Source organism: Chiloscyllium plagiosum, unplaced genomic scaffold (assembly GCF_037043375.1).
Source record: "Chiloscyllium plagiosum isolate Xiang-an unplaced genomic scaffold, Cpla_swu_hap1 HiC_scaffold_3, whole genome shotgun sequence".
NCBI lineage: Eukaryota > Metazoa > Chordata > Chondrichthyes > Orectolobiformes > Hemiscylliidae > Chiloscyllium > Chiloscyllium plagiosum.
Genome location: NW_028270141.1, coordinates 41,895,746 through 41,921,346, shown reverse-complemented (window position 1 = coordinate 41,921,346; position 25,601 = coordinate 41,895,746). Strand labels below are relative to the sequence as shown.

General features: G+C 39.6%; 1 protein-coding gene across 3 annotated transcripts in view; it reads right to left on the bottom strand.

Annotated features, from left to right (window-relative positions):
* Positions 1-25,601, bottom strand: part of lyst (lysosomal trafficking regulator) — a 360,509-nt gene that overhangs the window by 108,065 nt on the left and 226,843 nt on the right. For all 3 annotated transcript variants that reach the window (XM_043680014.2, XM_043680023.2, XM_087978632.1), the window contains 6 exons: positions 24,179-24,352; positions 18,559-18,711; positions 17,230-17,367; positions 14,474-14,672; positions 12,763-12,888; positions 8,360-9,065 (listed from right to left, as the gene is read on the bottom strand). In XM_043680014.2, coding sequence (XP_043535949.2) covers positions 8,360-9,065; positions 12,763-12,888; positions 14,474-14,672; positions 17,230-17,367; positions 18,559-18,711; positions 24,179-24,352 — 1,496 coding nt within the window. The remainder of the gene's footprint in view (positions 1-8,359; positions 9,066-12,762; positions 12,889-14,473; positions 14,673-17,229; positions 17,368-18,558; positions 18,712-24,178; positions 24,353-25,601) is intronic.

The following is a 25,601-nucleotide window of genomic DNA, read 5'->3' as shown; positions in this document are numbered from 1 at the left end:
TTCCAGAGAATTCAGTGACACTGAAGAAATGGTGATGTATTTCAGTCAGGATGATGAGTGGCTTAGAGAGTTAATTGCAGGCAATGGTGTTTCCATGTATCTGCTGCCACTGCCCTTCTAGGTGATAGGTTCGGAAGCAGCAGTGTATAGTGCATTTCTATAGTACATGTTATAGATCAGTAGTCTCCAACCTTTTGACGCATAAGATCATTTTTTGAATTTAAGTTGAACCCAGGATTCATTCTGAAGAAAAGAGACCAAAATTTATTTTTTAGAGCTATATAAATCTGAAAACTTGTATAACTATTAATTTGTCCTCTACTCACCAAAGCTCAGTATGACACCTCTGACCACACATTATTTCCCAGTGAGTTGTAGTTTGAGACTGCTAGTTTTGTATAGTCCATCAAATGGCTGTAAATTGGATGTGATACTTAGACTTCAATGCTGTCTCACAAAGGTATGTGCAACTAAAGCAAGTTTTCAGTTTAAAAGCAGAGAATGATGGAAATGGGTATTTTTCTGTTTATGAGTTGGGGGAAAAAAAATTGTCCCTTGATCTGACTTTCAACACAATATCATACTGCAAAATAATTATCTATGTCAATTCCACTGCATTGCAAATCAAATACCTGATTGATAGGTTGGCAACAAATTCTATGTCTACATGAAGGAATGGATTTGAGACAAACATGACAATTTGTTCCATCACACCAAAATCCTGAAATTACCTGTTGAATTCCTCTGTTAAATTCCTCACGTGTGAACACAAGCTTTCTGGATGGAACCTTTTTTGTTTGTCTTTGCTTTTTTTCTAGTAGTTTCTCCAGACTCAAAGCGTTGCAGCATTTCTTTTTAAATTGGGAGAACCACGGACACAGTTTCAACTTGATTACATTCTCAGCACAGTGTCGTCTGTCATTTTCCTTACAGTTCAGCTTGTTAAATTTTGATGCGATATCTTTAAGGAATCCAAAGTTAAGCAACCACTCACTGCCTGACAGCTCACTACACATTTCATTCCTTGCATACTCATTCATTTCATTGAAAGAAGAAACATGGCAATTTCCAGCATTTACAAATCTTAGAACTTAACCACCTCTCATCATAGAGGATTAGTTCACCGTAGGCAGCACCAAGTTGTTGAGTAAGTTTTAAACAAGCATGTTGAACAGTTCTTGCTCAAATCAACCTTAAAAACAATTTTCATAATAAGTAAATTGCTTGCTGGTGGATTACACAGTAGTAATTGATATTGTGGCGCCATAGTCTTACCAGACCATAGGGACTGCTCCCTTACTAGAGAGAACCAACTCATGGTGATTTAACCTGAGGGTCATGTAACCTCAAACTGGTGATGGGAATTGAACCTACGCTGCTGGCATCACACTGCTCTGCAAACCATCTATCCAGCCAACTGAGCTAAACCAATTCCCCAGTAATTGATAAAGGAAGTGAAATCAGAGTCATTTCTGCAAAATGCAGCAAAACTCTCATTTGCACTAAAAATGGCTAGAGAAGCATTAGTTCCGATATAAATCAGTTTCTTGATTGGAATTGTTTTCACAAGCATATATATGTTGAATTTTAGATATCCTCACCCCTTGTTCCTTACGTGCCAATGGGTGAGAAGATTCTCTTGTTTTTAAGGATAAAACAAATATCAGCTGGGGTATATTGATCATGTTGATGTATTCATCAAACTGGAGTGAAAAACTTTCTCAATCCTTCAAGTCCATGATGTAGTTATTAAACGATGTCTTTGAACAAAAGTTCCATTCGTTTTGCTATTAAGCACCAAGTCACGTGTTCTGGAATGCTGTTATTACAGTCAGTAGCCAGAGTAATTTCTTGTTTAATTACTTCATCTTTGAATGATTTATTATATTTTGCCAGAAGATAGCTTTGTGAAATGACATGTCAGTAGTGGCCTTTTTTTTTTTACTGGTTTAGAAAATAAAGTGATTGTTGAGCTTTCAAAATCTTCAGCTCGTTACACTTCTTTGTCCAGAGCGTGTTATTCAAGGCAGAACTATCCTTGGAATTTACTGTTCATCATTGTGTGATGTTATTCCAAATTCCCTTTTTACTTATCGATACATACAAGACAAACATTTATGCATATATCCTCTTAAAGGTTGCTATTGTATCCACCCCACCACCTCCTACCCTGTGTAAAAAAAACCTTGCCTCTCACATCTCCTTTAAACTTACCCCTTTTTATCTTAAATCTATGACCCTTAGAATTGACATTTCTACCCTGGAAAAAAAGATCTGACTATCCATTCAATTCTTAGCTCGCATAATTTAGTAACCTTCTATCAGGTTGCCCCTCATCCTTCAACATTCAGGAGGAAAAAAGAACAACTTTGTCCAATCTCTCTTCATAGCTAATAACATCCAAACCAGGCAACATCCATGTAAAGTAGGAGAAAGCGAGGACTGCAGATGCTGGAGATCAGAGTCGATAGTGTGGTGTTGGAAAAGCACAGCAGGTCAAGGAGTATCTGAGGAGCAGGAGAATCGATGTTTCGGGCATAAGCCCTTCATCAGGAATGAGGCTTGTGAGCCAGGAGGCTGAGAGATAAATGGGAGGGGAGGCAAATTTGATCTTGCAAAATGTGTTACCTTGCATTTGTCCAGATTAAACTTCATCTTCCATTTCTCTGCCCAAGTCTCCAGCCTATCTATATTCTGCTGTATCCTCTGGCAATCCTCCTCACAATCCACAGCTCCTCAAACTTGGCGTCGTTTGCAAACTTACTAATCAGGCCATCTACATTCTCTTCCAAATCATTTATATATTACAAACAATAGGGTCCCAGCAATGATCTCAGCAGAACACCACTGGTCACAGATCTCCAGTCAGAAAAGCACTCTTCCACCAGTGCTCATCTGTCTTTTATGACGAAGTCAGTTCAAATCCACCTTACAGGCACACCATGGATCCCATGTGACTTCACCTTTTATATCACCAGCCATGACGGACCTTGTCAAAGGTCTGATTAAAGTCCATATCGACAACATCTACCACCCTGCCCTCTTTGTCACTTACTCAAAAAACTCAATCAAGTTTGAGAGATAGGATCTTCCCAAAAAAAAGCCATGCTGCCTTTCACTAATAAGTCCACATTTTTCCAAATGTGAGGGTGAGTTAATTCTATCCCTCAAAATCTTCTCTAATAAATTCCTTACCAATGACCCAAGTCTCACTGGCCTATAGCTTCTCCAATTATGTCTGCTGCCCTTCTTAAACAAAGAAACAATGTTGGCTATTCTCCAGTCCTCTGGAAACTCTTCTGCAACTGAAGAGGACACAAAGATTTAGTTCAAGGCTGCAGCAATTTCCTCACCTGCCTCCCTCAGCATTCTGGTACAGATCCTGTCAGGTGTTGGAGACTGGTCTACCTTAGTGCTTTTCAAAACGCCCAACACTTTCTCCTTTTTAAGTTGACATGTCGCAGAATATCAATATACCATGTCCTTCTTGTTTGTGAATACTGATGCAAAGTATTCATTTAGGACCTCACCCACTTCCTCGAGCTCCATTCATAAATTCCCTTTTGTCCTTGAGTGGACCTACCCTTTCCCTCGTACTCCTTGTATATATATATATAAACTACGTTGGGATTTGTCTTCATTCTGTTTGCCAAAGGTATTCCATGGCTCCTTGTAGCCCTAATTCCTTGTTTGATTCAGCTTCCTAAATCTTACTTATGCCTCATTTTTCTTTTTGACGAGGCTCTCAAAATCTCTTGCCATCTTTATCCTTCATTTTCACAGGAACATGCTATCCTGAAATCTTATCAGCTGACCTGTAAAAGATTCCCACATGCTAGATGTGGATTTAAGTTCAAACAGCTGCCCCCAATCTACATCTCCAACTCCTGCCTAATACTATGATTGTTAGCCTTTGTTCAATTTAGCACTTTCACCAGAGAACTACTTGTACCCTTAACCAGAAGTAACTTATAACATACACAATTAAGGTTGCTGAAAAGTTTCCCCACTGAAACAGGAAGGTGCTACACTAAATCTGTCCGAGCTCATTCCCCAATACCAGGTTTAGTATGACACCTTCCCTAGTTAAGTTATTATATATTTCAAAAAGCTGTCCTGGATACACCTTCAAATCCTCCCCCATCTGAGCCCTTGGCATTATGCATGCCCTACACAAGAGAGGGGAAGTTAAAATCCTGTTGTTTTCATATTTTTCCATAATCTGTTCATTTATCTGTTCGTCTATCACCTGTTAGATATTGGGAGGCCTGTAATACAATCCCAAAGTTATTGCATGTTTCCTATTTCTGAGCTCTACCCAAATGGCATCACTGGATGAATCCTCCAACATGTCCTCCCTCAGTAGAGCTGTGATATTCTCCGTAATCAGTAACACAACTCCCTCCACCTCTTTTACATTCCCCTCTATCACACCTGAAACATCTTAAAGCTAAACGGCACAGATGTTAAGATAATTACATTGCTTTCATAGTAATAGAAGCAGTAGGAGGCCATTTGGCCTGTCAAGCCTGCTCTGTCATTCATTGAGATCGTGGCTGATCTATCCATCGTCTCAGCTCCTCCTACCTGCATTATCTCCGTATCCCTTAACTCCCCTACCACGCAAAAACCCATCCAACTGTGTCTTGTGAAGCTGTTTCTACTGTTTCTTTGGATAGAGAATTCCATAGATTCACTACTCTTGGGCTACAGCAGTTCCTCATCTCTATCCTAAATCTATCCCCCACTAATCTTGAGGCCATGTCCCCTAGTCTTAGTCTCACCCAACAGCAGAAACAATTTGCCTGCCTCTGTCTTATCTATCCCTCTCATAATTTTATGTTTCTATAAGGTTCCCCCTCATTCTTCTAAATTCCAGTGAGTACAGTCCCAGGTGACTCAACATCTCCTCATAGGGTAACCTCCTGATCTCCGGAATCAACCTGGCAAATCTCCACTGCACTATTTTCAAAGCCAGTATATCCTTGCTCAAGTAAGGAGACCAGAACTGCGCACAATACTCCAGTTGCAGCCTCACCAACACATTGTACAATTTCAGTAAAACCTCTTTGCTATTAAATTCAATCCCTCTAGCAATGAAAGCCAATATTCCATCTGCCTTCCCCATAACCTGTTGCACCTGCAAAACAACTTTTAGTGATTCATTTACGAACACTCCTACATCCCTCTGTACAACTGCATTCTGCAATCTTTTACCATTTAAATAATACTCTGACCTCCTATTGTTACTTCCAAAGTGGATAATCTCACATTTACCAACATTGTACTCCAACTACCAGACCCTTGCCCACTCACTTAACCTATCTAAGTCTCTTTGCAGACCCACCACATCATCTGCACAGTTAGCTTTTGCACTCAATTTAGTGTCATCAACAAACCTGGATACGTTCCATTCATTATCCCGTGAACAGTTGCAGACCCAAACTGACCCCTGCTGCACCCTACTCACCACTGATCTCCAACCAGAGAAACACCCATTTATCCCAACTCTCTGCTTTCTATTAGTTAACCAGTCCTCTATCCATGCTAATACATTCCCTGCAACTCCATGCATTCTTATCTTAAGGATGGCTCTTTTATGCAGCAACTTATCGAACGCCTTCTAGAAATCCAAGTATACAACATCCACGATGCTTGTTACATCCTCAAAGTACTCCAGTACATTTGTCAAACACGACCTCCCTTTATTGAATCCATACTGCGTCTGCTTGTTGGAACCCTTTCCATCCAAATATCTCTCTATTTCTTCTTTAATGATAGCATTCAACATTTTCCCTCCTACAAGATGTTAAGCTAACTGACCTACAATTATCTGCCTTTTGCCTACAGCAGTGCAACATTCGCTGTCTTTCAGTCCACCTGGACTTGCCCAGAGTCCAGTGAATTTTGGTAAATTGCCACTAACGCATCTATTATAACTTCTGCCATTTCTTTCAGCACCCTGGGGTGCATTCCATCAGGACCAGGGGACTCAAGTTTGCTCAACACTACCCCTTTAGTGATAACAATTGATTTGAGGTCTTCATCTCCCATTGTGTCCTTATCATCATTTTTTGGCATGTTAGACACATCTTCCACTGTAAAGACTGACACAAAATAGTTATTCAATGCCTCAACCCTTTCAGCATTACCCAATGCTGCACAGTGGTAGGCGTCACAGTGGTTAGCACTGCTGCCTCTCAGCGCCAGAGACCTGGGTTCAATTCCCGTCTCGGGCAACTGTCTGTGTGGAGTTTGCACATCCTCCCAGTGTCTGAATGGGTTTCCTCCGGGTGCTCTGGTTTCCTCCCACAGTCCAAAGATGTGCAGGTTAGGTGAACTGGCCATGCTAAATTGCCCGTAGTGTCAGGTGAAGGGATAAATGTAGGGAATGGGTCTGGGTGGGTTGCTCTTCGGAGGGTCGGTGTGGACTTGTTAGGCCGAAGGGCCTGTTTCCACACTAAGTCAAAAAAAAATTAATTCCCCTTTCTTATCCTGCAAGGCACCTACATCCACTTTATAAATATATAAAACAGAAAATGGTGGCTAAACCTTTTCCTACCTGTTTTAATATTCTGTGCTAGTTTGCATTCATAATCTATCTTTCCTTTCTTTATTGCTTGCCTCATGATTATTTGTTGCTTTTTAAAGTTTTCCCAATCTTCCTGTTTCCCATTACCCTTTTGTAAAGCTGGAGCTTTTAATTGGATGTCTTCCTTTATTTCCTTTGTTATCCAAGGCTGGCTCTTCCTATTCTTGCTATTCTTGTTTTTGACCAGAATATACTTTCTTTGAGCAATGTGAAAAATCACTTTGAAAATCCTCCACTGTTCCTGAACTGTTCAACCATATAACCCGTGTTGCCAGCCTAATTCAGGCAACTCCTTCCTCCCTTGTTTAAACATAACACCCTTGTTTCAGATAATACTATTTCACTTTCCATTTGTATCCGAAATTCAATCATACTGTGATCACTCTTTGAGAGGATCCTTAACTACGAGATCATTAATTTTACCTGTCTAATTACACAGGACCAAATCTAAGGTTGCATGTTCCCTTGTAGGTTCGGTAACATGCTGTTCAAGAAAGTTATCACGGATGAGTTCTACGAACTCCTCTTCAACATTGCCTCTAACGACTTGATTCGGTTAATCAATGTGCATTTAAAGTCCCCCATGACTACCACCTTTCCATTCTTACGAGTCAGATATTTATTGATTGATTGCCTGTACTACTGTACTGTTATTATTGGGTGGCCTATAAACTACTCCCACCAGTAACTTCTTCGCCTTACTATTCCTCATCTCCAGTGAAATGGATGCAACATTTTGCTCCTTAGATCCTATATCGTCTCTCCCTAACATCCCAATCCTTAATTAGAGCACAACCTCACCTCCCTTTTCCCTTCCTGCCTATCTTTCCTAATTACCTAAGACCCTTGGGTATTTAAATCCCAGTCATCACTAACCTGCAACCATGTTTCTGTAATGGCTACTAAATCATACCCCTTTGTACCGATTTGCACAAGTTCATCTACTTTTGAATACTACGGGCATTCAGATGAAGTGCCCTTATACTCATTGCTAGGTTCTAACGGGAAAACCTTCCTGTCTTTTGCAAATGATTCTGTTTCATAATTTTACTTTTTTCTTTCCTAACTTTTCTTCCTTCTGCCTTTTTGCCTGAACTCCCATCCTCTTGCCATTTTAGTCTACCCTTCCTCACAGTCTCTCTGCTCGTCACATCTACCTTTACACCAACTGCTGCATCTTCTGACCTGACATTCTGATTCCGACCACACCCCTGCCAAGTTAGTTTAAAGCTTCCCCGACTAGGTTTGTTTGACTCTAAATTATTTTGGTCAATGTGCACAAACTAACAAGGATGCAGGCAGGACTTTATGTGCTGTCTTGCAGACACAGGACTATAAGAAAGAGGTAGAAGTCAGATACCTTTCCAAACCAGGACAGAGTGTGGCAAAATAGGCTGGTTTTACCCATGTGTTTTTATAATTTAATACAATAGCAGCCTTAGGATCAGCCCAATAGGATACCACATGGCTACCTTCTCATCAAGAGTTGCTCGGCTCAATAAGGTTTATGACTTACGTGGACTATAGCAGGTCAATAAATCAGCACACCACCACTTTCTCTAGGTTAAGTGGGGATTGGTGATAAATGTTAATGTTGACAACAACACACACATCCCAAGAACACATTAAAAGTAGGGTTGTACATGGTAAAAGAGCTTTCCCCTGACATAAGATAAAAGGAATTGCCATAGTAAACTCTTAATGGCTAAAAGATATAGTATTGTAACTTTTTAAAAACATGATAGCTTAAAGAATAACAACGATTACCTTTCTGCAGTAGTCTCAGTTTCATTATAGGGTCGCTCATAGAGAGGAGAAATGCCAAAACTCTCCCATTCCTCAGGAATCAAGTTCTTGTCAGCTAAACTTGGCAAACGTGACATAACTAACGATCCATTTTGGGAAGGAAACGCTAATCCCAGGCTGGTAAAATTACTCTGACTTTTTTGGAATGTCTGTAATCCTCGGAGACTATCAGGTCGATTTAATCCTTCATCACCGCCTCCTTCCTGCTTCAGTTCTGGTTCTAAAGCTGATGAAATGTTGGTGCTTTCATCTGAAATATGCTCACATCCAAGACTAGCAACCAAATTTGCCAGGTTATCCAACTGTACCACAGATTCAAAAGAATCCTGTACATGACCATCTGCATCACCTCGGGCAGAAGATCCCCTTGCAGACTCACACACAGCTTTTGCTGACTCACAGCTGCTGAGGTACATTTCATCTTGTGCATTTTTCAAAGTTCCCAAAGTGCTCATTTTAGGGGTATACTCTGGTAAAAAGCCAAGGCTGTCAGATTCACACTCTGGAACCTCTTGTGAGTCACCAAAGTTTCTTGGTCTCAGTCTTCGGATTCGCACTTGCGGTGAGGTAGAAGGGGTCACTGGTAGACTCTGGGAGTACTGCTCATATACTGGTAATAAAGGAGACTCCTGCTTTGGATAGTTAAATGTGCTGTTTTTTTTATCTTCTGGAAATGCAGAAAAACAAAATCAGATTGTTACAAAATTAATGAAGGTGTACATGTATTATGATTTAATAAGACAAGGCAGAAATTCAGTTTATTCATTTTACTAAACTATTTATTTTTCCCATGTTATTTTTACAACACTTACTCCAAGAAAAACTGAATTAGCTTTTTTCCATCCACATATCTAAAATTGTTTTATGATGCCACAATTCCAATTCTCAAATGATACGACTATTGTGAAAAGTATGCCATGAAATGACAGATGACCCAAAGACAGTACCAGAAATCTTTTATGGAGTATCTCAAAAACAGACATATTAACAACTTGCTTTCCTTTTCATAACATGTTTCTACCAGTGAACAGCTTCACTGGCCAAAGCTGCTGTTAAGGCTTGACAATTGCAGTCAAACTGGACCACATTATAGGCCCCTGGAATATCCTGCCTCTTTTTTCCTATTTTTACTCATTAATAATGAAACAACCAAACTATATTCTGATTTGTGACTATCCTGGAACCTTTACATACTAACTATATTACAATTTAAAGGACAGAAGAAAAATCTGTTGACATCTCTGAGGACGTATGCAGTGAAGATGTTACCTGACTTACAGGCACGGTATCCTTATATATGAAATTGCTGAGTTCCTTTGATGCTTAGGTTGATGAAAGCCTCACATCATGTAGTGTTTAATTAGACAAAACAGAAGGCCCTAGGTTTGATTTCTACTTGGTGTTGAGGTTGGAAATCTGAGGCAGAATGGCAGCAAAAGGGTTCCACTTTGGCTTTATTGCTCCAATCTAATATCTACATTTCAGGTCCTGGCAAATACTGTTGAAAATGAAGGGTTGAGCCCAGCTTTCATAAAGAAAGGTATACTAATACTGAAGGCAGCCCAGAGAAGATTCGTTAGGCTGATAGCAGGTATGAAGGGACAGTCTTATCAGGAGAGGCTGAGTAGATTTGTCTCATACTCATCGAAATATAGAAGAATGAGACATGATTTTATAGAAACATGCAAGATTCTCAGGAGACTTGACAAGGTAGATGCAGACAAATTGTTTCCCCTCGGTATAATCTCAAAACAGACATGAGGAGGAATTTCTTCAAGGGTAGTGAATCTGTGGAATTCTCCACTGCACAGGGCTGTTGAGGCTGTGTTGTTAAGTATGTTCAAGGCTGAGATAGATATTTTTCAATTGGTAAATAAGTCAAGGATTATGGGGAAAAACCAAAAAGTGGAGTTGAGGACTATCAGATTAACCATGATCTAATTAAATAGTGAAGTAGACTTGATTGATTAAATGCCCAATTTCTAATCCCAAATCTTATGCTATTATGCACCAATAGTGGAAAAGCCAACAGCAACTCATGATCCGATCTCACACAGAAAGATTAACCATTAGCAACACGGTGGATCAGTGGTTAGCACTGCTGTTCGACAGTGCCAGGGGCTTAGGTTTGATTCCACCATCGAGTGGCTGTCTATACGAAGGGTTGACGTGGACTCAATTGGCCTGCTTCCACTCTGTGGGGATTCTATGAGATGGCTTGTGTGGCAAAATGGGTGCAAAGCTACCCTTGGACTAGGTGGTCTGGGTTCAAATCCTACCCATTCCAATGGTGTATCATAATATGTCTGAACATGTTGACTAAAAAAAAATCTAGGACGATTAGCCACTTGAGTAAGGTGCAGGAGGGCTAATAATTTTTGTTGTAGGTTCCATGTCAATAGCATGGTGGCAGAGTAAATTGTAAGGAACGAAAGTAGCAAAACGCAAATACCTTTAAGTAATAAATGCTTTTAATCCCTCTTGCTACTGCTGTCAATAGTTTAATCAAAATGTCATACAGGTCCTTTTAGCTGGTCTTCACTGCATGCAATCCAATAATGCAACCTGCCATAAGAATACTTTTGACATGTTTCGGTTTCTTCTGAGAATTTCTCCACTTTAGTGGGGAGTAGCGTCCTCAACCAAGTTCAACCCATTTCCCACACTTCTGTCATGCTTTCCACTCCCTTCCCTAACACCAACAAGGTTCCTCATGACTTTCCATCGCAGAAGCCTCTGCATTCAAAATGTTATCCTCTGCCATTTCCATTACCTCCAGCATGACATCATCACCAAAAATATCTTTCCCTCCTCTCCCTTCTCAGCATTTTAAAAGGACTATTCTATCCAGGAAACCCTGGTCAGCTGCTGTTATCTCCAACATCCAATCCCTCTCCTATTGCACCTTTCAATGCAATTCCATGAAATTTGAACCCCCTCTCTTAGTAATCATTATCCTCCTTATTGTCCAAGGCCCCAAACACACTTTCCAAAGGAAGGAGTGGTAGTCAATTGTATTTGCTGCTCACAATGCAGTCATCTATACACTATAGAAATGAAAGTCAAAGCGGATGACCACTTTGAGGAACACTTCCACTCGGTCCACACAAGCGTGACTGACCTTCCAGTTGCTTATCGTTTTAACATAACATCTTGCTCTCATGCTCACTCTTCTGCGATTCTGGTCTCCTTCCTATTGGGAGGATGTTGTGAAACTTGAAAGGGTTCAGAAAAGATTTACAAGGATGTTGCCAGGGTTGGAGGATTTCAGCTATAGGGAGAGGTTGAATAGGCTGGGGCTGTTTTCCCAGGAGCATCAGAGCTGAGGGGACCTTATAGAGGTTTATAAAATCATGAGGGGCATTAATAGGGTAAATAGACAAGGTTTTTGCCCTGGGGTGGGGGAGTCCAGAACTAGAGAGCATAGGTTTAGGGCGAGAGGGGTAAGATATAAAAGAGACCTAAGGGGCAACTTTTTCACGCAGAGAGTGGGGCACGTGTGAAATGGGCTGCCAGAAGTAGTGGCAGAGGCTGGTACAATTGCAACATTTAAAAGGCATCTGAATGGGTATATGAATAGAAAGGGTTTGGAGGGATATAGGCCAGGTGGGACTAAAGTGGGCTGGGATATCTGGTTGGCATGGATGAGTTGGACCGAAGGGTCTGTTTCCCTGCTGAACATTTTTATGATTCTATAGGTCTGCTGTAGTGTTCCAGTGAAGCCCAACACAAGCTGAAGAAATCTAATTTTCCAATTAGGCACTTTCGAGCTTTCTGCAGTCCACACTGAATTCAACAATTTGAAACCATAAATTCAGTCTTCCTTTGGTTTCTGATTGTTCATTACACAGGCCCAAGTGCCTGGTGCTTTAGATTGTGTTTTTCGTGAGCAAACTTCTTTATTATTTGTTCTCAGGATGTGGGCATCACTAGATAGGTCAATAAATGCCGGGCTAATTGCCTGGAGGGCAGTTAAGAGTCAACTTCATTGCTGTGGGTCTGGAGTCACATGCAGGTGAAGATAGCAGATTTTCTTCCCTAAAGGACATTAGTGAACCAGATGAGCTTTTATTATAACTGACAGTGATCCACTGTCACCATTAGGTTAGTTCTTTCCAGATTTTTATTGAAATAAAATTTGAACCTATGCCCTCAGAATATTAACCTTAAACTCTGATTTACTAGTCTAGTGACATTATCATAATACCACTGCCTCCCCACCATATATGCTCTGACATTAACACCTGCTCTGGACCTAACTTCCTTGGCTACAACCATGATACAGAAGAGGTGCATATTAATGTAATTACAATAGCAGATAACTAAGTAAACTAACTCATAAGTCATTTTGAACAATTGCCTACCATTTGCTGGGATAGCGATGAAAGCAGATGGAGAAAGAAAGCCAGGACTTTCCTTAGGCTTCCCACTACTGTTAGAATGCCGCATATACCGGATTGATTTGACCTTTTCTTCAAAGATCTTACCATCTGAAAGTCAAAATAAATTTCATTTATTGTTTTAATGATTGTAAAGCATTCTACAACAGACCAAATTCTACATTATTCACAGTTATAACAATCTTCCATATAAAGTATCTATTAAAACTCCTCCACATATTATTTACATACATATACAGTACAAAATACACATCATTTTCGACCAGTGTTCAATATGAAATAATATGTGAAATCATTCACAATTTTGAATAAATATCTACTCCAAGCATAACCAAAGAATGAGTTTCATGACTGGTTAGAGCAGGTAAAATCTGCCTCCAACAAAAATATACTATCACTGATGCTTATTTTAGTGGTTTGCCTGAATGTGTCTTGATGTACCACATGACCTCCATTATGGCAGTTCCTATTCTGCAAGTTGTTTTGTGAAAACCTTTAACTTGGCAACACTGAGCCAGAAAACTACAAGGAAAAGGCTCTAAGTCCAAAAAAAACCTAAGTATTGTTAAGGAGGGATTTGTTTCTACAGGCATCAGAATTATTCAATTATAACTTTGCAACATGGACCCGGACTTTGAGATGTAGAATTAGTTTACGTTAGAGACAAAAATAAAATGGTTAAGGAGAAGGCAATTAATCTTCTCAAGAAACAGAGGAACCTGTCTGTGACTAGTGATGAAGCAAAGGTTCTGATTACACATACAAGAATTCCCCTAACACAAAGCAGACTGTCTTCAATTCAATATTAAGAAAATAACTGTTTAGAAGATAGTTTTTTGGCCATCTAGAAGTATGTCACTTATATTCACATTAATTCCATGAGATACTTAAGAGAAGTGAAGTGCTTTACAAATAAATTGATTTTCCTATGACATTTGTACAGCACTTTTAGAGCTAAAAAACTCAAGGTGCTTAATACTCTACTTTTGAAATTAGCTTATAGATAAGTGTAATAATAGAATGTTTTGAACTGAGGTGCCATTTTACACATATCAATTGCACTAATAACAATCATTGGATTTCAAATTGATCAAAAATATGAATGAATTGAATTTAAAATATTCAAACTCAATTAACCCTTTTGCCTTGAAATCATGCACTGATATTTGAGCAGCGGTGCTAACTGAAGCATTTAAAATGCTTCCCTGATATTTTCTTAGCAAAGGAGTTAATCCATTTAGTTTTAACAGTTTAAGAGCCCTGCTAAAAATAATAAAAGGAAAAATTTCAGATAAATAATTTAAGCATAGATATGCTAGTAGTGAAATCTCATGAAGAAATGATATGGCCCCTCATTTCAGTGTTAGATTAATAGCAAATTTAGATATCATTAAAGAAATTTCCATATAGAAAAGGTTTTAACAATCTCTAACTCATTTTATGGTACATATTACTAAAAAAGAATCAACTATTTTCATTTGCATAGTACGTATCACAGTGAAATATTTTAACATGTTCCATGTGAGTGATTTGTCAGTAAAGTGACTGTTATGAAGCAATCTATGTGGATGCTGTGTGTGGGAATGCGAATCAAAGAATTGACTCTCCACACCAAAGCCCTTTATGCTTGGATGTGCACGTTAAACTGATTAAAAGCAGTAAGCATTCCATTCACCTATATGGAGGGAAAAGTAAAAGCCTGGTGGGGTGTGGCAAACATAGGTGTTAGTGGGAGGATGTACTGCCAACAGAAAATTGTAAACCAGCTTCAACAATTCCAGATCTGGTGGTGAACCAAGTACTTCCTCAATGATCTTCACAAACGATCTACAGACTTCCCGAGGGATAGATGTCAAATGTTCATCTCGGTGTTCCTGAGAAAGCAAATTGAAGAAACAAAACATAGGTAAGTTGCATAACATTATGCAAAATAAAACCTTTTGTGTGGTCCAAAGAAAAATGATATTTACCCGAAATAGAATCTTTCCTGTACCTAATTTGGGTAGTGACATTTGTGTCTTCTTTTCCATCCAAGACCTCAGTACTGACATCCTACATAAATTTCAGCTTGTTTAAAATGTTAATATGCTTTATTAGGGGTAAAGTGTTTATTATTATAGGACATATTGACAACGGAGTAAAGATCCGGTTATCCTTGTTTATAAGTCACTGAAAGCTAACATATGGGTGCAGCAATCAACCTGGAAGGCAAATGGTGTTGGTGGGAGGGAGTGTTCCAGAGTCAGGAGACATCATCTCAGAATAAGAGGCAAGCCATTTAATATTGAGGTGAGATAATTTTTTTTCATACCAAGTGTAGGAGATCTTTGGAATTCTTTACCATGCATGGACTTTGGAAGCTTAGTCAATGAGCAAATTCAAGATAGGTTTTAGGAAACTGATGACATCAAAGCTGGGCTGGGCTGCAGTTGGGCCACCAATTTTGTAAAATATTCAGAGGCAGCTATGGCTGTTAGGTACAAACAGTGGCTGTTTGCGTGGTCCACCTTGGTGCTATGGAACTTTATCTCAGTTATAATAACAACAGAAAAGCCCTCCTTACCCCTCACATTCCTTTACTGCCCATATGCCATTTATGCCTCCCAAACAGTGCTCACAGCCCTTTATGTTTCTCCATGCCAAGATATATATCATTAACAACCTACAGGCTCATGCCAGGCCACGGCATTCCCATTTATCCACGATAAAATGTATCGGAACGATGGTCATTATAGTGGCAGTAAGATCACCAATATCTTTCCATGATACTGAAAAAAACTTCATTTCTACTACAAGTTAAGAAAATATTATTTACACTTAACATTTCAATAGCTGCACTTGAAACCTTAACCATAAGTAAATAAACATTGGCTATCTGATCCCTACTGTACTTCATTTTTGCAATGCTGTCTATCAAGAGCGAGCTCAGGTGTTTCAAAAGAATACTGATTTCTGGTCTTTTAGGCAAGAGTTTTTTTTAAAAGCTTTTCACCCCCCACATCCAACCCCACCATTGGGCTTCATTGTTTCTATATAGTATATAGTGGATGAATGTGAAAGGAAATGCCATATCCCCTTGCATGTTGGTGGTAGGGGTGAAAATTGGGCGATTACGAGTTGTTTGAGGAATGGGGGTTACCTGGGAATAGAGGACCAAGAGGGTCCTTAGGGGAGGCATGGGACTGCATGAGAAGGACATTTAAACTCACCTTTCAAAACGTTTCCCATATAAATGATGGCTCATGATTCTGTTGAGGTGGAGCAAACAATGACAAGTCATGAACTAAGACTCTTTAAAAAGCTAGTTCAACTCGATAAAAATTGAGAAAGAATACATCATGTCACGAGTGCTAGCTGTGGGCATGTAACCCAAATTAGCCTGGACATTAAAAGGTACTCCTGAAAATGGGAAATCCTGGGAATGAAGTCAGGAATTTTGGAATTGGGACCTGCCCATCATTTTTAAAGGCTCCTTAATTTAGTGAAAATCCAAGTCTATATTTCTGAAGATGCATCAGCACCATTGTAAGGTATAAACTTTATGTGACAGAGTTTGGATTGTCTAGTTTCTGAAGAGAAACTTGTGCTTTGGTAATTGCCTGTAGATGGAACATGTACTGTATTATGTTAAACTAATAGCTGTCCTTTTTCTTAAGGCCAGATGATCAAACTGGTAACCGCTTCAACATCAGCATTTTTGAGGCATCTTAGAAACTACATATTTACAATAAAATTACTATGTTCTGACTTTTAGCAAACTTCTGTTGTCAAGAATATCTTGAACATGGGAATAAAGATGTTAAAGTTCCACTAGTTTTCAAGTTCAGTTCTGCTAGTTCACTTGGAAATACTGAACTTCCAGGTGAAAGAGGGAAAGGATAGAATGCTACATCAGCTGCAGCCAAGTTGGAAGACTTAATTGCCATAAAACCCTCAGTATCACAGCATACTTATTATAATAAAAATGCAGTTTTATTATCTCTCTTCAGTTTAAGTTAATTATACTTGAACCTTGTGACAAATGAACCGAGAGATCCTATTAATTATTTAACAAGAGGTTCTTGTACTCTGTCATACAAAGGATATCCCATGCTGCTTTTTGCTTCACTCTTTCCCAGTTTACTGACTTCAGCTAGGTAAGGAATTCTAACCCTGGATTACAAAAGCTAAATATGCCAGGCTCCCATTCATAATTACTATCTAGTGACCCATGTTAGTTAATCAACTTGGTGACTATCAGGAGAAGACGTTATGCTTTCCATAATTAAAGACCTGTTAACCTTTATTGTTTACTTGGAAAATGCTCACTTGGATAAAACATCAAAAGGTACCACCACTTTATAAATGTACCCTAGCAGAGTCCTGCATGAAGAGAGTAGGACGACATTGGGAGGGTAGAGAAGTGGAAATTTAGATAAATACAGTTCATACCTGAAGAACTTGACATGTTAAAAGGAAGCGATAAACCACTTGTGCCTTTAGAAGCTGCTTGACATTGAACATCTGCTTTGGATGATGGACTCTAATGAGCACTTCAAGAGCTGCCATCAGCATTTCCCAGACACCATTCTATTTACAAAACAAAAATACATAATATTGGCAGCTACCCTGGTGCAATAAGAAAACTTGCATTCCAGGCTCAGTGACATCAATGAAGTGAATGCACAGATGGCCCCCACGACATCCATCACAGCCGTTAAGCAGGCCTGAAGTTGCTTCCCTTTGCACTGGCTGAGGATAGGGATGGAGGTGGAGTTGGGGAAGATGATGAGGAGGTTGATAGGAAGGCAGCTGAGGACGAGGACGAGGACGAGTCGGCAATTGAGGTGGTTAAGGAGGCTGAGGCTGATAAAGAGGAATTTTCCTCCCTGGTTGTCACTCATCGGTGACACACCATTGTCGCACTCACCCAGCTTTCCCCAGCTGCTGCACCGCCTGAGGCGGGAACCTTTCAAGAACCCGAGAGGCCCCACCTAAATGCTGCTACCTGCTTTGAACCTGAATGAAGCGATGGTGAGGGACAGCAGGAGCAGCCCCAGTTATCTGCCTCACTTACGGTCACAACCTGACTACTCACCAAATTGAAAGATTTTACCCTCCCTCAGGATCACTGATCTATGGAACCAAGTGACATCTAATGACACAACAACCCAACGGTGGCACAGTGGTTAGCACTGCTGCCTCACAGCGCCAGAGACCCGGGTTCAATTCCCGACTCAGGCGACTGACTGTGCAAACTCCACACATTCTCCCCGTGTCTGCGTGGGTTTCGTCCAGGTGCTCTGGTTTCCTCCCACAATCCAAAAATGTGCAGGTTAGGTGAATTGACCATGCTAAATTGTCCGTAGTATTAGGTGAAGGGGTAAATGTAGGAGTATGGGTCTGGGTGGAATACGCTTCGGCGGGTCGGTGTGGACTTGTTGGGCCGAAGGGCCTGTTTCCACACTGTAAGTAATCTAATCTAATCTAATCAAAGCATTCAAAACAAAACTTTTGTTTAAATGAGAGCAAATCAATAAAGGTGTGTTGTGAGAATTTTTCTTAAAAATACTGCATCAGGAACTGGATAACCGCATGTTATACAGAATGAGCAACCAATCTCAACTTTGTCCATTTAAGTTCTTAAGTGGACTTTCTTCCTCTTGTTGACAGTATCATTTCACAATTGTTGTTCTTTCAAATTAGGAAGCCCTCTTTCCAATTCAGTACTTAATAGTGATAGAAACAAATAAAAATCTGAACAGCAGGAGGGATAAAAACCTGTGCTTTAGACCAAATCTTCCAATCCAATAACAATTCAGACAGCAGTTTCACATCCTGGATCACAGCAATTGATTCTGTATCAATTTCGAATTGCCCTGTGGACTCGTTAAACTTAAGAATTGGAGCACTGCAGCATCCATCAAGTAAAGCCTGAAATACAGTTTTAAAAGCATTAAGTTAGCAATTCAATATACATCTGTCTGTATACGACCACAACTAGCAGCATATAAAATTAAATATTCCCTACACAAGACAGCAGAGCAAGTTTAAAAATATAGATGCTATAAAATGTTTTAAGGGCCATATGCTAAAACAGATGACCACTGTTTCCTTTATTCTCAAAATGGACATATAAAATCTCCACCTAGCACTTACAGGAGAAAGGAATGGCATCATGGGATTAGTAATACATTAAAATCACCGAGGCATTTTTTAGTGGTCAAAGTAATTTCAGAACATACTTGGTTCCAGGAGAATCTTGTCTCCACAGTGTGAGCCTTGCAGATGCTGGTTGCTGCCTGTACAAAGCTTCGGGAAGGTAAATTGCCTTGCTTCGCAATGAATTTGTCATGTTTTTCAATTGCCTCTTGATTACTGTGTTTAAAATTTACATTTCACATCTCCCTCCCTCTGTGCATCAAGCATGCCTTGTCAACTTAGTTATTCTCAAACTCTTCCCCTTGTTCTACCTTTCCACATTTCAATTAAATAACACATAACTTAATTTGTTTCTATTATGACCTATGTCTGATAAAAGTAGTATTGAAATGGCAATCAGTATATCTTGGGTCATAAATGAATCCTTAGCACCAAGGGAGGGAGAGAGGGGGGAAAAGCGAAGGGGCAAGGGGGGGAAAGCGAAGGGGCAAGGGGGGGAAAGCGAAGGGGCAAGGGGGGGAAAGCGAAGGGGCAAGGGGGGGGAAAGCGAAAGGGCAAGGGGGGGTAAGCGAAAGGGCAAGGGGGGGTAAGCGAAAGGGCAAGGGGGGGAAAGCGAAGGGGCAAGTGGGGGAAAGCGAAGGGGCAAGGTGGGGAGAAGGCAAGGAGGCTGCCAAAGAACTTCAACAGGCTGGGATAATCAGCAAAGAAGTGGCAGATAGAATACAATGTGGGAACGTGTGAGATGATGCACCTTGGTAGAAAGAATAGAATCATAGATAACTTTCTACATGAGGAAAGGCTTTGGAAATCTGAAGCACAAAGTGACTTGAGAGTCTTTATTTAGGACTTTAAGGTTAATATGCAGGTTCAGTTGGCAATTAGAAACAGAAATATAATGTTATCATTCATTTCAGGAGGGTAGAATGCAAGAGCGCAGATGTATTGCTGAGGCTGTAAAAGGCTCCAGTCAGACCACATTTAGAATATTGCGAGCAGTTTGAGCCCTGTATTCAAGGAAGGGTGTGCTGGCCTTATAGGGGATCCAGAGGAGGTTTACAAGAATCTCAAGGATGAAGGGCTTAACACATAAGGAGTGGTTGAGAACTTTGGATCTGTACTCAATGGAGTTCAGAAGTTTGGGGTGCATGGGGTCCTAATTGAAACTTACACATTGCGAGAGGCCTGAATAGAGGTGGTTGTGGAAATGATGTTTCCACTCAGAGGACAGACCAGGAGCAAAAAGGCACAGCCTTAGAGTGAAGGGATGACCCATTAGAACTGAGATAAAGAGGAATTTCTGTAGCCAAAGGTTGATAATCTGTGGAACTCATTGCCACAGAGGGTCATGGAGGCCAAGTCATTGTATATTTAAGACAGAGATAAAGAGATTCTTGATCAGTTGAGGATATCAAGGGGTATAGCAGAAGGTAAAGCAGGATAACAGGGCTGAGGAACATATTAGCTGCAATTGCATAGTGGAGCAGACTCGAAGGACCAAATGGCCACTTCCTCTCCTTTATTTATGGTGTTATTAGTCGAAAAGGCACTATGGTTGGCAGACATGGTGGACCAGAGGGCCAATTTCTGCGCTGTACTGTTCTATAGGGAGGGTTGGGGAGAAGAGCGAGCAAATAGGGGAAGCAGGGGGGGAGTTTGAGACAGAGAGAGAGAGACACAGACAGAGAGAGAGAGAATGACAGCAAATGAAGTTGGGGAGCACCAGCAAGATGGGAGGAGAGCACAAGTTGGGGTGATACATCAGGGGCTAGAGGTAGGGACAGAGGGAGAGAGAGAATCAAGACATGTACAAACCGGAGACTATTAGTCGTGGGTGACTTTAACTTTCATGCAGATTGGGAAAATCAAATTGGCAAAGGCAGCCAGATAGAGAAAGAATTCATACAGTCCGTTCGGGACAGTTTCCTGGAAAATGTTATGGACCCAATCTCTCAATTTTGGATTTGATAATATGCAACAATGCAGGTTTAATACATAACATCAGACTAAAACATTATCCAAGGAAACAGAGACCAAACATTCAGTTTGAGTGTGAGAAACTGGTGTCAGAAATGTAAATAAGGGATGAAGACACAGTTGGCAGGAATGGATGGAAAAAAGAGGTTAGCAAAAAAAAAATGGCAAACATTTAAAAAAGTTCATGATTTTCAATAAAAATATATCCATCTGAAGAAGGAGGAGTCTATGAAGGAGATCAACAAGCAGATTAACTAAGAAAGTTAAGGATAATAATACTAAGAAAAATAAAATGCAATACGGAAAAGATTAGCAGAAGAGCATTAGTGCAGTATTAAAATTGACCAGAAAATTACCAATAAATAAAAGGATAAAATTAATTCAGTGTTTAAAAAAAGTAACAACTTTCCTAAATACATAAAAAATGGAAATGAGAGGTCAAAGTGAACAAAGGGCCCTCAGAAAATGAGACTGAGAAATAATTAATGGGGAACCAGGTAAGGGCAGAGAGTTGAATAACTACTTTGCATCAGCCTTCAGGGGAGATGGCTCTGATAGCACTCCAAAAATAAAGAAATAATCAAGGAACAAAAGTGGGGAGGAAGTAAACAATGACCATCAATAGAGAAAAAAAAGTACAGAAATTAATGGACGTAAAAGCTGATAAACTCTCTGGGCATTAGGGTTTGAATCCTAGGATAATTAAAGGAAGTAGCTACAGAGATAGTGATTGCACTGGTAGTAAACTTTCAACAACCTTTAGATTTTGGAAACATCCTTGAGGATTGGAAAACTGTCAATGTAACATTTTTAATCAAAAAGGAAAGGAAACATAAAACCAGTAATAATAGGCCAATTGGCTTAACATCTATCACTGGTAATCACAGCTGGTTACTGAGGTAAGAAGCAGGATAGATAAAAGGGGTAGGAATGATGTAATAGATTTGTATTTTCAAAAGGCATTTAATAAGGTATCACACATGAGGCTGGTTAAGAGCGGATACTAGTTGTGGCTAGCATATTAGCAGAGATACAGGATTAGCTAACCAGTAGAGAGAGTTGGAAAGGTTGTCAGGAAAGCAACACGACCTAGGTGTCAGAACTGAAGGTATTACAGGTCAGGAATTCTTTATCTGAAAACTTTGGGGCCAACTGGTTTGGACAAAGGATATTTTCAGTTTTTGGATTCATAATAATGAGGTCCAGGTCCTTTGGGGAAAAAAACCCTTCACTTTTAGGCCATTTTGGACCAAGCAATATTTTCTTCCCAGAAAACAGCATATTGACATTCCTGAAGGGCTTTTGCCCAAAACGTCGATTTTCCTGCTCCTCAGATGCTGCCTGACCTGCTGTGCTTTCCAGCACCACTTTAATCTTGACTCCAATCTCCAGCATTTGCAGTACCCACTCTTACCATGTTGACAGGTCTGTGTGGGCAAAATTCTGAAAAGATCTTAGAATTTTGGATCTTCGGTTTTTGGATGTATGTATAATGGACTTCTGACCTGTATCGTCAAATTTGTGAATGTTGTAAAAATAGATGGGAAGTCAAGTAATAAGGATGACACAAAGAATCTATAAAGGGATATACACAGGTTGGTGGGTGAAAATTTCACAGATGGAATATAAATGTGTGAAAATGAGAAGTTGTGCACTTTGACAGGCAGAATATAAGACTGCAGAATAACATTAAATAATGAAAGACTGCAGAACCCTGCAACACAGTGATTTGGAGGTCTTTGTGCATGAATCTCAACAACCTAGTATTTGAACAGGTATCAGGGAAGATAAATAGACTGTTGGCTTGTATTTCACAGGGAGTGGAGTTTAAAAATAAGGAGGGTTGGGGAGAGGTAGGAAGACGAGTTCTTTGTAAAACTATACAAAGCACACCTGGAATGCTGCGAACAATTTTGGCCATCTTATCTAAAGAAAGACATGATGACATTGAAGGCTGGAAAGAGATAGGCAGACAAGAGAGATAAAGCAGAGAGACTGATCAACACATGATAAGTAGTGTACTCAGTCATATTACACACAGGAGTATCTTTCACTTCTCACAAGTAGTACAGAACGTTGTTTTAATTATCAATAATTTTGACTTGATTGAGAAATTGAGTTATGTTCTGTTCAATTGTGATTAGTTGTAAAGAATTTCTGGAAGGAAGAATAGCCAAATGGTCCACATTAAGAGGCCATGGATTTATGGTTGTTTTCTGGGCTCAAGCCAATGTAAATTTAAGCTAACAAAATGTGAAAAGGCTTTCAGATAAAATGCCCTCTTTTCAAAGACACAGCGTGTTTTAAAATAATTTAGTTTTCTAACTATTAATTTTGAATAGCTGTTTCAAGGTTTATGTTGCTTTCTCTTTGCTATTTTTAACACAGCAGCTTTTTGTGGCATCAAACATTGTTCTTATAGTTAAGAGGATATTACTAGGTTTTGGAGATTACTTCGATGCATCAGTTGGGACATTTGGCATGATATACAATGATGAGGAGAGACATTACATACTTCAAGCAGATGCATAAATTCCTGTATTCATACCATATTATCTTGGTAGAAATCCACAAAGTTAGTAAGCTGAAAGAGACAAGCTGTCATTCATGGGAAGTGACTGAAATTTTAAAGGAAGAAATCAGGAGATAGTAGGAATAAAATCAGTAACATGACAACCATTTTTAAATACATCAGTTAGGATTGGGTATATACAGTATAGTCAATATAAGATTGATTGTGTGTTGTTCATGTTTAGCAAGCCAATTCAAGTTCAGGACATCTCTGATGACACACAGGAGGCAGCGACTTGCAAGATTTAATAAGCAATGATTCTTAGGGATTCAGCACATGAAGACCAAAAACAGAAAGATAACTTTGGTAAAGGAAGAGCAAAAGAGGCGTGCAAAGTCAATCAGAAACCCGAATAAATCAACCAGAAATCACTTTATATTATTATTCTTTTCTACTCCACACAACAAACTTAAAATCTCTACACATTGTGAAATGGGTCTTGAAACTAATCAGGTTTACCTTTAGATTTGCTCTCTCAATGCAGCCTATAATTGCAACTGACTTAGATCTTAAAGGTAAAATGAACTGCAAAATCCTTCAAGGGAACACATGCAAGTTAATGGATTGAGCCTTCATAATAATAGGCAAAATGTGCATCATTACCAGACTTTGCATGAAATTCTGCAACATTTTAATGAAACAAATGATAAACTAATCACAGGGAAGAGACTAGATATAGAAAATATTACTTACCTTTAAGATATGGAAACCTACAACACATTTCATTTTTATGAGCACTTGGTGAATCATTGCATAGCCATGGCAGCTCTCCATTTCTTGGACTCTTTGCTGGTTATACTTGGTCAAAGTAAGTACAATTTTCAATGCTAGAGCTTGGGTCCTTTCACAGTTACTAATCTCTACAGACTGGAGAAGAAGAAAATAATTAATCTTCCAAATAGAAAAAAAGACAATTATTGATCTGTATGCATACAATTTTTAATTGGCAAAAGTAAAAGTCAATACTTTTCTTTTCTCAAGTAACAAAATATTAATCAGTCAGATGGGCTCAATATTTAGTTTTTGAGACTAGTTCTCCTGAATTCTGGTATCAAAGTGCCATGCAAAATGGATGCATGTGTAGAGTAACATACATACAACAAGCTTGCTTGCAATGACAAGTATGGCTCAAATAGCCTTCTGAGAATTGTCAAAGTTTGGTCTGTGCCTCATCCCAAAGATCCCCCGTGTCTAGGCTCGAACTAGACCCAGCTCCCAGTGGGTGAAATCAGTGTATGACACAGAAACACAAAGTAACAAGACTAGGCCATTTCATCCTTCAAGCCTGCTCTGCCATTCAATATGGACATGGCTGATCATCCAACTCAGCACTCTGCTCCCATTTTCTCCCCATATCCTTTGACCCCTTTTTGACCAAGAATTATATCTAACCTTGCCAGATCCATTACCTGAATCCAATCTAGAATCATTTACACCCCGTGCCAAATGGCAAAAAGTCAGCTTAATGTGGTACTTGGTCTGGTATAACTGAAAATCAAAGCACATAAAAGTGGAATGAAATTTCTATGCTGCACCTTTTGCATTGTTTCCTTTAACCCAAATATCACATGATACTTGAACAGATGCAGACAGCTTGTTCATACGTAAGCATGCCACAGATTTATAGCTACCAAATTAATCTGCAAGAAAGCAAATATATATGGGTCTTTCCAATCAAATACTTAATAAATATGCACATTAAGTATCAAAAAAGAGAGATCACTATCCATCTGATAGCCAGTTTCATCATTGCTCATGCAACACCTGCCCACATTTTTCATTGGCACCTTAGAACAGCTTAACACGTCTTGCTTGTGCACAGAACAAACCTGAACATGGCAAGCTCCCAATTTTCCATCCTCAGATCAAAACATCGGAGAATGGGATGGACTGTCACAGGCTCACTGGACAAAATCGTCCCTGTCTGCTGCAAAATGTTACAAACTTGTGTTGTTCCACTTGTCCAACTGAACCAAACTCTGTTCTGACCCACTGGTAGAGAGGACAGCATTCAAAAGTTGAAATCCTGAGTTTTCCCTTGCGAGCGTCAAGGTGCTCAAACAAACATCTCTGGAGCAGGTGGAACTTGAACTTGTACCTGAGTGCCCTAGCTCAG